Here is a 13,848-nt window from a genome sequence, read left to right on the forward strand (position 1 = left end):
GGTTACAGAAGGTAGAAAAAGACTGCGGAGTGGGCAGCTGTCTACAACTGGGGAGTGTCATTTTCAGCCCAAGAACTAAAGTAGCTTCTGCTGCTGTTGACATGTCCTTAGGATTGTTAGATTGGACATTGGGAAATCCCCAAAGGCCTCTCCCCTGAAGCCGAAACCAACCATAGTGACTTCTTTGGTAACAGAAGTAAGAACTTTCAGCTGCAGTTACTGAAGGCCAAGTCCCCTGGGTCCCTCCCCACTTCTTAGACATCATGATTCATGAGCAAGTCCTTCTCCCTATCCTGGCATAGTATTGTGGCTACAGGGCTCTTTTAGTTCTTGGGAACTATTGGAAGAGGGGTACACATTTTGACTATACCTGTGAAATAAGTGCCAGTCCAGAGTGAAACATAGATTCTAGAGCAATAGGAAGAAGCAGTTGATTCTCTTAGGTTGTGAAGCCCATTGCTTTTTGACATAGGCTATTGCTATCGTGGAGACACACTCCAGATGGACAGGTAGGTTTAACTAGATTTTTTTCTGTGCCATTCAATTGTTTCTACAGATGAATTGTGCTCTAACTCTTCCTTTCTTGATTCTCAGCTCTTAAGAAAATTACTTCTTAAAATTACTTGTCAAAAGAACAAACTGGCATTTGTGTTTTTGGACATTGCTTCTCTTTTTCAGATTCACATTGACATTCCAAGGACGAATCCTCTCATTCCATTGTTCCAACAGCCACTTGTACAGGAGGTGAGGGAAATACCTAGCATTCCCCGGCCCTTCTCCCCCCTTCCTCTGTGGTACCCGTTCTGTGTGGCTGAGTGCGGTAGTCCTCCCTCCAGCCATGGGCAGGTTTATGGCTAATCATGATAGTACCTTATATTCACTTATGGAGCTTTGGTCCCATCAGAGTACTTTCTCATGCATTCTCATTTGATCTTAATAGCAAACCTGGGAGCTGAGTAGTGCTTAGAGAGATTGAGTCTTGCCCCAAGTTTTGAGATTATCTGGTAGCAGAGTGAAGACTACAGCCCACATCTTAGAATTCTTACTCCTATGTTTGCTGTACTTTATCGAGCTGTAGGTAGTGGTATTTTGAGAACTAAGGAGTTAAAGCTTTTCATAACAAAGTAGTGAAAGGCCTCAGTGGGACTAGTTCCTCTTTAGTGACAAACCTTTGTCAAGGTCAGAGGTGCTGTGAAGGTACTAGGGGAAGAGCAAGGAAATTATAAATACTGTCCTTCCCATCCCTCATGGAAAACTTGAGTGCCTCCTTTACTGTTACCTCCTTCCTGATAATGCAGGCCTAACCTTACAGCGCACCTATAATGTGAGTCTGGGGCCTTGATTCTGTTTGGTATTGTTTTCTAGTTGTTTATATTGTGAAAGTGTTTTGACCCAAACAATAACTTTAAACTCCTCGAGATTAGGGGTTTCATTTGCAGCTTTCCTGTAGGTAGGCCACTCTTTGAATTGAGCTTTCAATTATCTCCATAATCCATAATAGAGAACCAAAAAAAAAACAAAAAACCCGTTGTTGTCCAGTCGATTCCAACTCATAGTGACCCCTATAGGACAGAGTAGAACTGCCCCATTGAGCTTCCAAGGAGTGCCTGGTGGATTTGAAGTGCTGACCTTTTTGGTTAGTAGCCGTAGCACTTAACCACTACACCATCAGGGTTTCCACACATAATAGGGAACGACAGTGGTAAAAATGACCAAGATGATTTCTATTTAACTTTGGATTATATTCATAATTCTGTTCAATAGACGTCTCCACTGGAAGATTTTTAGGGTAGCACTATTATTTTACCTATAAGATTCATCTCAAAGGAAGCTTAAAACCCATTCAGGATCCCATTGCTAGTCCTATTCTGTTTCCCGTGGTTCAGTCCTGCTTATTCCTCACTTTAACTTGGAGATATGCAGATACTTACCTTTTACTTGTGCATGTATTCTAAACTTGGGAGTGGGGAAAGTTTGCTTAAAAGCCTTTTCCTAGTAGTGGAACCTGAAGGCAAAGAAGGAAACTCGAACTATATTCTTTCCAGTTTTTTTGAATCATTTTTTCATCTAGTAGACTGTAGTCATCTTAAGGATAGTAAAAATGCCAACTGAGGAACAGAGAACAAAGTGGTATTGAATACTGAAAGGCTGGCTTTGCAAGCCTGAAAGATACTTGAGAATTGACTACAGTTAGGTCAGAATTATCCACACTAGAAGAAGAGTTGTAGGAAAAACCTTCAGGGTTATCCCGTTCACGCCTGTCTATAAGGCAGGATTATCCTGACTTTCATTGTGAAAATTCACTGGTCTCCCCTAGTAACCAGACTTGGTGCTCTTCAGTTTCCATCTCTTTGGCATCTTCACTCATACAGTGTGAATATGTCCATCTGCCCTGTCCTGTCTTTACTAGAGAAGGATGATTGCAGGTCTCCTGATTCTAAACAGCTAGCTTCCATGCACTTGGCCATTGTTAAAGTCAATGATCAAGAATTTGTATTTTCACAAGGGATTGAGAGTAGCCCCCATGAGTCCTCAGAAGGACTGACCTGGAGGAGTATACTTTTTAACAGCATCCAGCATCTCCTGATCTGATGCCCACTGCAGTGACATACAGGTATTGAGTCAAAGCTATGTTACTAGAGATTAGAAACCAAATGAGGTGACCACAGATATGCACAAGGCACAACAGGTACAAGGACACAGGGAGTGGAACAGGGAAACCTTGAGATCTTCCTGAACAAGGTGGGTTCTAGCTTGAGCTACAATTTCAAGAACGGGAAAGGGGTCATTTATCAACAGAGAAAGTGGCAAAGTCTAGTGGAGGCAGAGCCTTGTTCTCACTGCTGGTGAGAGCAGGAGTGTTGATAGTGAAAGTGTTTACTCAGCTCTATCAATCAGCTGGGCAGCTGACTCAGCTATCTATGACACGAGAGCCAGAAAATATGTTTTATTGTGTCTCTAGATTTTCTGCTTCTCTCCTATTACTAGCTAACCAACTCCAAAGTCATATAGCCCTTTGCTTTTTATTGGTCTCCCTGGGAGGTTTTCCTCCTTTACACTTGGCTTCTGAGAGGGCCTCTTCAATCTGACGCTAGAACTGACTGGCTGGGACTCTGCTGAGTCGATGACTATGGCCATGTCCACTACTGAGGCTCTCTAAAATCCTATCCCACCTGTATGTATTCACCATTACCTCTGCCATCTGTCTGGTGTGGTTCACAGAGATGTGAGGCATCCCAGTCAAAGACAGTCTTAAGAATGTGTCTGATTGAGGAGTTGTGGCCACCCCAGAGTGAAGCTAGGAACAAGTGTTATCAGGTTGAGAGATGATGAGGGGTGGGAGAGAAACTCAGAGGACCTAATGAAGGCAGAGGGAAGTGTAGGTGACTGAGACAGGGCAGGACTCTGTAAAGGGATCGTAAAGGCCTTCCATTTCATCTCAGCCTAGGCTTTCCCATGGGCATCCTGGCTGATATCTCTGTTCCAAAATTCCTAGCTGTCAGAGTCCATAGGATTTAGTTTGTTTGACTTCCTGTCCTCAGCAAACATCTGGGTTGCATCCTGATATATGAAGTGACTTCCTGTATGTGCAGTCTGTCACTTCTTCCTAGTCAAGCTGGGTTAGAACTAAATCTATATTTGGATCTAGATCTCCTTCCTTTTTCTCAGTGGTAGATGAAGAAGGGTAGTAGAGAATGTATTTCCTTTCTAAATCCCGCAAAGACCAAAAACGATTTAGAAAAGGGTATCAGAACTAAGATGTTCCAGTGTCTCACTCCTGGACATAGAAAAACATCATCTACAACGAGAGTGCGGTGGCCTGAACTAATAGCATCCATAGCAAACCTTTGCTAAGCTATTTGTGTCACTGTTTCTTTTCCTTTTCCCAATATCCTATTAGAGTGACCAGATACTGAAAAGATAAAGGGCAACAAGTATCTACCCCTGCGTGAAAACAACTAATGTCTTAGAAACGTATTGCATCTATATACTTCTTTGTCCCACTGTATTTTAAAATTTTCCTAAGCATTCTTCACCAGCCCTAAGATAAATTATGAGGTAGATAAATGGAAGGTGGGGAGAATGTTTCCCCATGATTTAACCCTCACGTCTTTTTCTTTCTCTTTTTCTAGATCTTCGAACGAATTTTATTTATTTGGGCCATCCGACACCCTGCCAGTGGGTATGTCCAGGGAATTAATGACCTGGTCACTCCGTTCTTTGTCGTCTTCCTCTCAGAATATGTGGGTAAGAAGCATGAGTACCAAGTTGAACAAGCTATTGCTCTTTCTTATCTGTGATCTGTCTGTTTTTCCAAAGAGTGCAGCCAGTGGATATGTCTCGCTAAAAAGGAGACAGTGACTTTGGAACACACAGCTAAATCTGTTTTAAAAGCAGCGGCAGCAGCCTGGAATTTATCTTTTGAGATGGTCACACCTCTCACCTAAAAAAACCTGCTGTGTCACAAGAATGGCCAAATTGGTGTATTTATGTTCTGAGATTTTGATGGTTATTTTAGGATTATTTTGCACTTGTCTCAAACCCAGGCCCTCACGCAGGAAAGTTGGAATTTGAGGTTTTACGTCAGGCTTTCGTGCTTCAAGTCACGTGCTGTATCTTAGAAGCAGAATGTGGGCGTATAGAGGAGGAAAGGCCGTGGCCCCAGGATCCATCTCATGTAGGAGGCAATGGAATGGGCCAAGAAGAGCAACAGGACCTTGGTTTCTTCCTCTTCCTTCTTCACCTCTTGCCCCACTGAGAGTGTCACTTTGGATAGAGTGGTTAGAAAACCCAGCCATGGCAGTGAGGTTTTCTTTCAATCCCAGCCACCTCAAAAAAAAAAAAAAAAAAAACCTCCTCTAGCCAGCCTAAATTAAAAGCAGTTGAGGATCCTCTGCTTCTCCTTTTTGGTTTCCTTAATCACTTGTGCTTAGGGATTCACGGGAAAACCCATCCGTCATGACCTGATGCTTTGGTTCTGTCTTTTCTGTCAGATAAGGAGAAGCTCACGTAGGAATCAGAATGTTGAAAGGGACCTTAGAAATTTTCTTGTCTGGCCCCCTCACCTCACAGATGGGTTATAAGAGTCCCTGCCTCCTTCCTAGTGGCAGAGCTAGAACTGGAGCCCCTTTCTTTAGAGGTGGTGGATGTTTGTGGCTTTTGGAGGAAGCCATGGTGGGGAAGGGTGGGTAATGAGAAGTAGAAGAGAATGGAGCCCCATGGAGAAGGAGGGTGTCATGGACTGAATTATGTCCCCCCCAAAATGTATGTATCAATTCGGTTGGGCCATGATTCCCCATATTGTGTGGTTGTCCTCTATTTTGTGATTGTAATTTTTTTTTTTTTTAATAACTTTTATTAAGCTTCAAGTGAACGTTTACAAATCCAATCAGTCTGTCACATATAAGTTTACATACATCTCTCTCCCTACTCCCACTTGCTCTCCCCCTCTTGAGTCAGCCCTTTCAGTCTCTCCTTTCTTGACAATTTTGCCGGCTTCCCTCTCTCTCTATCCTCCCATCCCCCCTCCAGACAAGAGTTAGTGATTGTAATTTTATGTTAGAGAGGATTAGGGTGGAATTGTAATTTTAAGTTAAAAAGGATTAGGATGGGATTTTAACACCCCTACCAGGCCACATCCCTGATCCATTGTAAAGGGAGTTTCCCTGGGGTGTGGCCTGCACCACCTTTTATCTCACGAGAGATAAAAAGAAAGGGAAGCTGGCAGAGAGTGGGGACCTCATACCACCAAGAAAGAAGCACAGGCAGCAGAGTGCGTCCCTTGGACCTGAGGTTCCTGCGCTGAGCTGCTCCCAGACCAAGGGAAGACTGATACATCACAGGGACCTTCCTCCAGAACCAACAGAGAGAGAAAGCCTTCCTCTGGAGCCGGTTCCCTGAATTTGGACTTCTAGCCTACTGGACTGTGAGAGAATAAACTTCTCTTTGTTAAGCCGTCCACTTTTGGTATTTCTCTTAGAGCAGCACTAGATGACTAAGACAGAGAACGTAAGAAAGATCTCACATGGTCCATCCCATTCAAGCTTTCTGACAGGGCTCAAAGGGATAGCAGTCTTCAAAGTTAAGGTAGGTATTTGACAGAACTTTTGTCAGCATCTCTGTGGCTGGAAGGAAATCTAAGAACACCATAGTTTAGGACTGAATTTCAGTGTCGAAAAGTTCAGGGGAAAAACTGTAGAAAGGCGATGTAAATCTCTTTCCAATTAAATTATATCCAGAATTCCCTGCTGGTCTATAGATATTGATCATAATTTAATGTGAGAAACCTAAATAACAGTAAACTAAGAATTATGTGCAAATATAATAAAATTATAAAGTAATAAACACAGCTCCTGGCATAAAAGAAAGACGTTAAGGCAAATGAATGACACAATCCCTGGTCCCTGTGCAGTAGCAGCAACCAGGGTAGCACTGGGAGTGAGGGTGAAAGGTCGCTCTTGTCCGTGCCCACAGGCGATCCTGAGCAGCAGGCAAGAATAGTTAAATTTCAGCCTCCAAAATCATAAATTAAGCTTTTGTAAGAGGATTTTTTCGTCCCCCCAGCCCCACATTAATAGGTCAACTTTTGGAGGCAGCGTAATTCTGCTGTGTTATTTTTCTTAAGAGAGCAGTACAGCTGATCTATGGAGATTTCGAGGTTGCTTCTTGCAATAGAGGAGCCCTAGTGGCACGGCGGTTAAACTGGTTGGCTGCTAACCGATGTGGCAGCCTGCTTCCATAGATTCCAGCTTTGGAAACCCTGTGGGGCAATTCTACTCTGTCCTGTAGGGTCGCTATGAGTTGGAATCGACTTGACAGCAATGGGTTTCGTTTAGGAAAGGAGCCCTGGTGGCACAGTGATTCAAGCACTTTGCTGCCAACCAAAAGGTCAGCCGTTCAAACCCACAAGCAGTTTCGCAGGAGAAAGATGTGACAGTCTGCTTCTGTAAGATTGTAGCCTGGGAAACCCTATGGGGCAGTTCTGCTCTGTCTTGTAGGGTCACCGTGGGTTGGAATCGACTGCCGACGGCAACAGGTTCTTGCAATAGTAGTTTTCTAAGGTAGTACTGAAGCACAAGCCTAGGAAGGTATCAATCCATTCATTAATCTACATTTGAAGCCAAATGCTGGCATGAAGTCTCAGTAACAGTATCATGCCGGTTAAAAATAATCCTCGAAGCTGCAGGTCTGATTGGATATATAATTATCTCATTAGGTATTATTTTAATACCAAGTTTTCATTTACTTTCTGCTGGCATCCATCCCATTGCTACCTCGACCCCATTAGTCCCATCACACTCTGTGCCTTCCTTTGATAGCTAGGACTGCCTTCTAATCTTAGCAGTTGGTTGATCAGCCCCACATGCTGACCAGTGAAACTGTTGCTGACCCACAGCATTTACTCAGTGGAGTGTGGGCTTCTCTGTCCTTTCTAGGCTCCAGTCTTGGCAAGACTTAGTTTCACCCCTGTAACAGACTTCCTGTGAGTCTTTGGCACCTCTTCCTATAGCTAAAAAACCAAACCAAACCAAACCCACTGCCGTTTAGTCAATTCCGACTCATAGCGACCATGTAGGAGAGAGTAGAACTGCCCCGCAGTTTCCACAGAGCACCTGGCAGATTTGAACTACCAACCTTTTGGTTAGCAGCCGTAGCACTTAACCACTACGCCACCAGGGTTTCCCCTCCTATACCTAGAAAGGTGGAAGCCATTCTTTTTTTTTTTCAATTGTGGTAAAATGTATAAAAAGTTGCTGTTTAAGCTATTTTTAGGTGTACAATGTAGTGACGTTAATTACATTCACCATGTCGTGCAATCGTCACCACTACCCGTTTCCAAAAATTTTCCATCGCTCCAGGTATCCTTCACCCGTGGAACGGGCCAGGCAGTTGCCCTCATCATCCTGGGCAGACCTCACCAGGCAGCCTTGTCGTACCACCCAAGCTCACCGAACCATAGTGTGGGGCATCTGCCCTAGTGGAAGTATGGGATCCATGTGTCACCAGGGCATTGTTTGGCCTCTCTCATATCTCCTCTCCTACTTTTACCTATCACCACTATCCGTTTTATAAGTTAGTACCTAAGCTTGCTTCATGCGTTGTCATGTTTGTTGTAAAATAGTTGGAAACAGAAGGTCTAGTGACTCCCCTGAGTGGATAGAGAAGTTGTCTCTAGCTAGTCTAGAGCTAGCCCCCAGCCAGCTTCTTTATCTACTGGAGCCACCTTCCCCTGTAGAAGTGAATTCTCTGTGGATAAACCAGCTGTGTTTGCATCTAGCGATGCCAGTGCTGGAGGGTCACCCATGGGGAGAGACAGTCTCTGGACTGTGATCCCTGAAAGTGTGGTAGACACCTTAGAGACTCACCTCTAAGATCTTTTAGGCTTGGGTAGGTGTTATCCATCTAACTGAACATATTGAGATACATTTGATACCTAACTGACAGTGTGATCATCATGAAAATAAACTGCTTAACAGCACCATTTAAGTGATGCATATGAGGAAGTCGAGGTGGCAGTGGGTTTTGGTTGGTTGGTTTATGAGGAAATCATGTAGAAAAACTGAGCTCATTATTCATATAGCATGATGTGTCCTATTTTCAAAAGAAGAATGTGCCTGGCAATTTCCTTCAGTGCAAAATGAAATACCAAGTATCAAATAACTCTTTCCCCCTTTTTTGTGAAACAACACAGTAGAATTTTGTTTCAAGTTTTATTTAGGAGCATGATGGCAATGAAATTTTCAGATGGAAGTCCTTTGCAGACCTCTGACTTATGTATCCGGTTCCCTGTTTGACATTTCCACCTGAATATGTCATAGATGATCAGTTAAGATTAGCTTGACTGCATGCGACAGGGAACCCCAAATAATAGTATCTTCAGCAAGATTGAAAAGCTTATTTCTTATACATTAAAAGCCCAGAGGTAAGGAGTTCAGGGCTCTGTGCTCTGTGTCAGAGATGCAGGTGCTCTGTGTCAGAGATGTAGGCTTCTCTATCTTGTTCATCATCCTCAGCATATGGTTTCCTTCTTGTGATCCAAGATAGCTGCTTATGCTCCAGCCATCACATCTACATTCCAGACAGTAAGGACAAGAAAAGAAAGGCATATCTTTTCCATTTAAGGACAGTTCCCAAAGCTGTCCATAATACTTGGGTTTGGTTCTCTTTTGTCTGAACTTCAATGTGTATCTTAAGGCCACACCTGGCTGCAAGTGAAGGTGGAAAACAGTTTTTATTCTAGGTGGCCAGTACCCTTAGGGGTCTATCTTAGTCATCTAGTGCTGCTGTAACAGAAATACCACAAGTGGATGGCTTTAACAAGGCTAGAAGTCCAAGTTCAGAGTGTCAGCTCCAGCGGAAGTCTTTTTCTCTCTGTTGGCTCTAGAGGAAGGTCCTTGTCATCAGTCTTCCTCTGGATTAGGAGCTTCTCTGTGCAGGAACCGTGGGTCCAAAGGACACACTCTGCTCCCCGTGTTGCTTTCTTGGTGGTATGAGGTCCCTAACTCTTGTAAGATAAAAGGTGATGCAGGCCACACCTCAGGGAAACTCCCTTTACATTGGATCAGGAATGTGACCTGAGCAAGGGGGTTACATCCCACTCTAATCCTTTTTAACATAATCTAATCTTGCCTCATTATCCGCAGGCAGAGATTAGGATTTATAACATAAGAAACATATCGATCACAAAATGGAGGACAATCACACAGTACTGGGAATCATGGCTTAGCCAAATTGATACACATATTTTTGGGGGATACAAGTCAATCCATGACAGAGTCTATCTTGGTTATCTAGGGCTGCTGTAGCAGAAATACCACAAGTGGATGGTTTCAACAAACAGAAGTTTATTCTCTCACAGTCTAGTAGGCTAGAAGTCCAAATTCAGGGCCTCGGCTCCAGGGGAAGCCTTTCTTTTCTCTGCCAGCCCAGGAGGAAGGACCTTGTCATCAGTCTTCCCCTGGACTAGGAGCTTCTTGGTGCAGAGATCTTGGGTCCAAAAGACATGCTCTTCTCCTGGCACTACTTTCTTGGTGGTATGAGGTCCCTTGTCTCTCTGCTCACTTCTCTCTTTTATATCTCAAACGAGATTGGTTTAAGATACAACCTAAACTTGTAGATTGAGTCCTGTCTCATTAATGTAACTATGGCTAATTCTACCTCATTAACATCATAGAGATAGGATTTACAGCACATAGGAAAATCAGATCAAATGAAAAAATGGTGAAGAGTCACACAGTACAGGGAATCATGGACTAGCCCAGTTGACACATTTTTAGGGGACACAGTTCAATCCATGAAGGCCCTATCACCAAGGAGGAAGGGGGAAACAGTTATTAGTGGACAACCGCCAATCTTTGCTACCCCTGGATTCCTCATACTCAGTGTATCCAAAACCGACTCCTTTCCTCTCCACACCCAGCCACCCCTTTCTCTTAATTGGCAGCCTCTCCTGTCACTTACTCAGAGACGCTAAGAATTACTCGTGACTCCCTTCTCTCACTCCCCTGTATCTAGTCAGCTAGAAACCGCTGGTGATTTTATGTCCTAAATGTTTCTCGAGTCGGCTTCTTCCCGCCTGTGACTGCCATAGGTCAGGCCTGGGTTACTGAGGTGACCAAGCATGTTCTCCCATCTCTCATTTGTCTCTTTCAGGAGCATCCCATTACCTATGGGATAGAATGTCCAGGTTCTCTAACTTGGCGTGTCCTTGTCCTGCATCATCTCTTTATGCCCTGAGCTAATCCTTGTGCATACTATAAGACTCCCCTTTCTCCTGGAAGCCTGTCCTGAGACTCCTCCCACCCCCACCACCCAGATAGTATTCTTTCCATAACCCTGTGCGTTTCTTTTGTAGCACTTTACGATATTATTGTTTGTATTTCCCTCTGGCCTCAGCCAGCAGACTCTGACTCTTTGAGGCCAGTACTTCTATTTTTGTGTCCAAAAGAGACATTCTACACATGTCTAGATGAATGACAAAATGAAAATCTCAGGATAATGTAAGATATTCAGGAACTAAAACAGCCTTCCTGGGATCGGCCACTAGAGGGCAGTGAATTACAGTGTTCTGATACTATGCTGAGCCAGCCAAAAGTTCTATCTCTTCTAAGGAATGGAGATGGAGTACCACCATTCATTCATTCCTTCAATAAATATATATTGAGCACCTATGCTGTTTCAGGCATTTCTCTAGGTACTGGACATACGGCCATAATCAAAGCAGATAAAAATCCCTGCCTTCTCTTTCTAGGGAAACCCTGGTGGTATAGTGGTTAAGTGCCATGGCTGCTAATCAAAGGGTTGGCAGTTCAAATCCACCAGGCCCTCCTTGGAAACTCTATAGGGCAGTTCACTCTGTCCTGTAGGGTCGCTATGAGTCGGAATCGACTCGACGGCAGTGGGTTTGGTTTTTGGTTTTCTCCTTCTAGGTATTTGTCCAACAAAAATGAAAGCATATATAGGCCCCAAAAGATTTGTAGAAGAATGTTCACAGCAATTTTATTCCTATAGACAAAAACTGGAACTATCTAAATATGCTCTAACAGGAAAACAGATCTTACAATGTACAGGAACAAACTGCTGATAGATGCAATAACATAGGAGAATCTCAAAAAAAAAAAAATTATATTGAACAAAAGAAGCCAGATTTTAAAAAAAGTACATATTGTTTGATTCCATTTATACAGAGTTCAAAAATCAGCAAAACTGATCTATGGTGGTAGAAATCAGAACAGTGGTTGGCACTGGTGGGAGATTGCCTGGGAAGGGGCATGAGGAAGCTTTCCTAGGGTGATGGAAGTGTTCTCTGTTCGGACTGGGGTGTTTTTGTTTTGGTTTGGTTTTATTTTGTCGTTGTTAAGAATATACACAGCAAAACATACACCAATTCAACAGTTTGTACATGTACAATTCAGTGACATTGATTACATCCTTTAAGTTGTGCAACCATTCTCACCGTCCTTTTCTGAGTTGTTCCTCCCTCATTAACATAAGCTCTGTGCCCCCTGAGGTTCCTGTCTTATCTTTCGAGTTGCTATTGTCAATTTGATTCCACACAGAGAGTTCTTAAAAGAACATAATGCTCAAGGCAGACATTTTTACTAGTTAAGCTAAACTATTGTTTGGTTTAAAGAAAACTTCAGGGGATATTTTTGGTATAAGGTTTAAAGATTATCTCAGGGTAATAGTTTCAGAGGTTTATCCACCCTCATGGCTCCAGAAAGTCAGGAGTCCACGAGAATTTGAAGTTCTATTCTGCATTTTCCCCATTTTGATCAGGATTCTTCTATAGAATCTTTGACCAAAAATGTTCAGTAATGGTAGCTGGGCACCATTGGACTGGGTTTTTTTTTACATAGGTGTATACATGTGTCAGAACTTAGGGAACTATGTAGTTATGTGTAGTTTACTATATGTAAATTACATCTTAAAAAAATCTCTTAGAGCTTAAATTCTGGTAGACAGAAACAGACAATATATTGACAAAAATAGCTAAAGTATTTGTTGGATTATGATAAGTTTTTGGAGGAATCAAAGCAGGAAAGGAAGACAGAGACATGATGTGTTGGCAGAGACGGGAAGGGGAGGCAGGTTGCCATTATAAACAGGGTAGTGAGCCAAGGCCTGAAGGTGGTGAGGGGATGAGCCATGCAGTTATTTTTGATAGTTAACACTGAGATTTTCAGAGAAAAGGAGTTATTGCTAAGTAACGGCACCACATACCGAGATCATAAACCCTGGGTTATTATGGATTATGCTCTCAGTTCCAGGCAGGCTTCATCGTTCTCCATCCCATGTCTGACTCTTTGCATGTGATACCTGCTCTACCAACCCTCTTCCCTGTCTGGGTAGATATGAGGCCAAAGATGAAACTAGACAAGCTTCCAGAGTAATGGTGGGTTTTCATTATTGTCCCAAGAGGATATTCCTTTTTTGCTCTTGTTTTTAATTTTATTGTGGTTAAATATATATAAGAAAAAAATTCACCATTCTAACTATTTTTAAGCGTACAATTCAGTGACATTAATTGCATTCACCATGTTGTACAACCATCACCGCTATGCATTTCCAAAAGCTTTTCATCACCCCAAACAGAATTTTAATACCCATTAAGCAATAATTCCCCATTCCTCCCCTTCCCCCAGCTCCTAAAAACCACTAGTAAACTTCTGTCTAGTGCATTTGCCTATTCTAGATATTTCATATAAGTGAGGTCATACAATATTTATCCTTTTGTGCCTGACTTACTCACTCAACGTGATGTTTTCAAGGTTCGCTCATGTTGTAGCAGGTATCAGAGCTTCATTTTTTGTGGCTGAATAATACTCCGTTATATGTATGCACTACATTTTGTTTACATATCCATTTATCTGCTGACAGACACTTGGCTATTGTGAATAACGCGTCAGTGAACATTGGTGTACAAGTATCTGTTTGAATCCCTGCTTTCAAGTCTTTGGAGTATATACCTAGGAGTGGAATTACTGGGCCATATGGTAATTCTGTCTTTAACTTTTTTGATAAACGACCAATCTGTTTTTCACAGCAATTCACCGTTCTACATTCTCACCCTTTTTTGCTTCTTTAAATGTAAACTTTATGTTGCTGCATACATTTAGAAAAGTGCACAGATCATACATGCACAGCCCAGTGAATTTCCCCACAATGAACACACCTGTAGCAGCAGCACCCATATCAAGACATGAAACATTTCCAGCACTCCAGAAGTTCCTTTGTGTTCCCTTCCAGTCCCTACCTCTGTTCCTTCCTCTTCCTACCCCCCAGCAAGGGTAACTACCTTCTTGAGTTCTAATGCCTAGATTAGTTTTGCCTGTTTCTAAACTTTAT

At 42.7% G+C, this 13,848-nt stretch overlaps 1 protein-coding gene across 1 annotated transcript in view; it reads left to right on the plus strand.

Annotated features, from left to right (window-relative positions):
- Positions 1–13,848, plus strand: part of TBC1D22B (TBC1 domain family member 22B) — a 74,964-nt gene that overhangs the window by 30,457 nt on the left and 30,659 nt on the right. The window contains exons 7-8 of the mRNA XM_010587970.3: positions 679–744; positions 4,134–4,248. Of these exons, the coding sequence (XP_010586272.1) occupies positions 679–744; positions 4,134–4,248 (181 nt within the window). The remainder of the gene's footprint in view (positions 1–678; positions 745–4,133; positions 4,249–13,848) is intronic.

This window comes from Loxodonta africana, chromosome 1 (genome assembly GCF_030014295.1).
Source record: "Loxodonta africana isolate mLoxAfr1 chromosome 1, mLoxAfr1.hap2, whole genome shotgun sequence".
NCBI classification, from domain to species: Eukaryota; Metazoa; Chordata; class Mammalia; order Proboscidea; family Elephantidae; genus Loxodonta; species Loxodonta africana.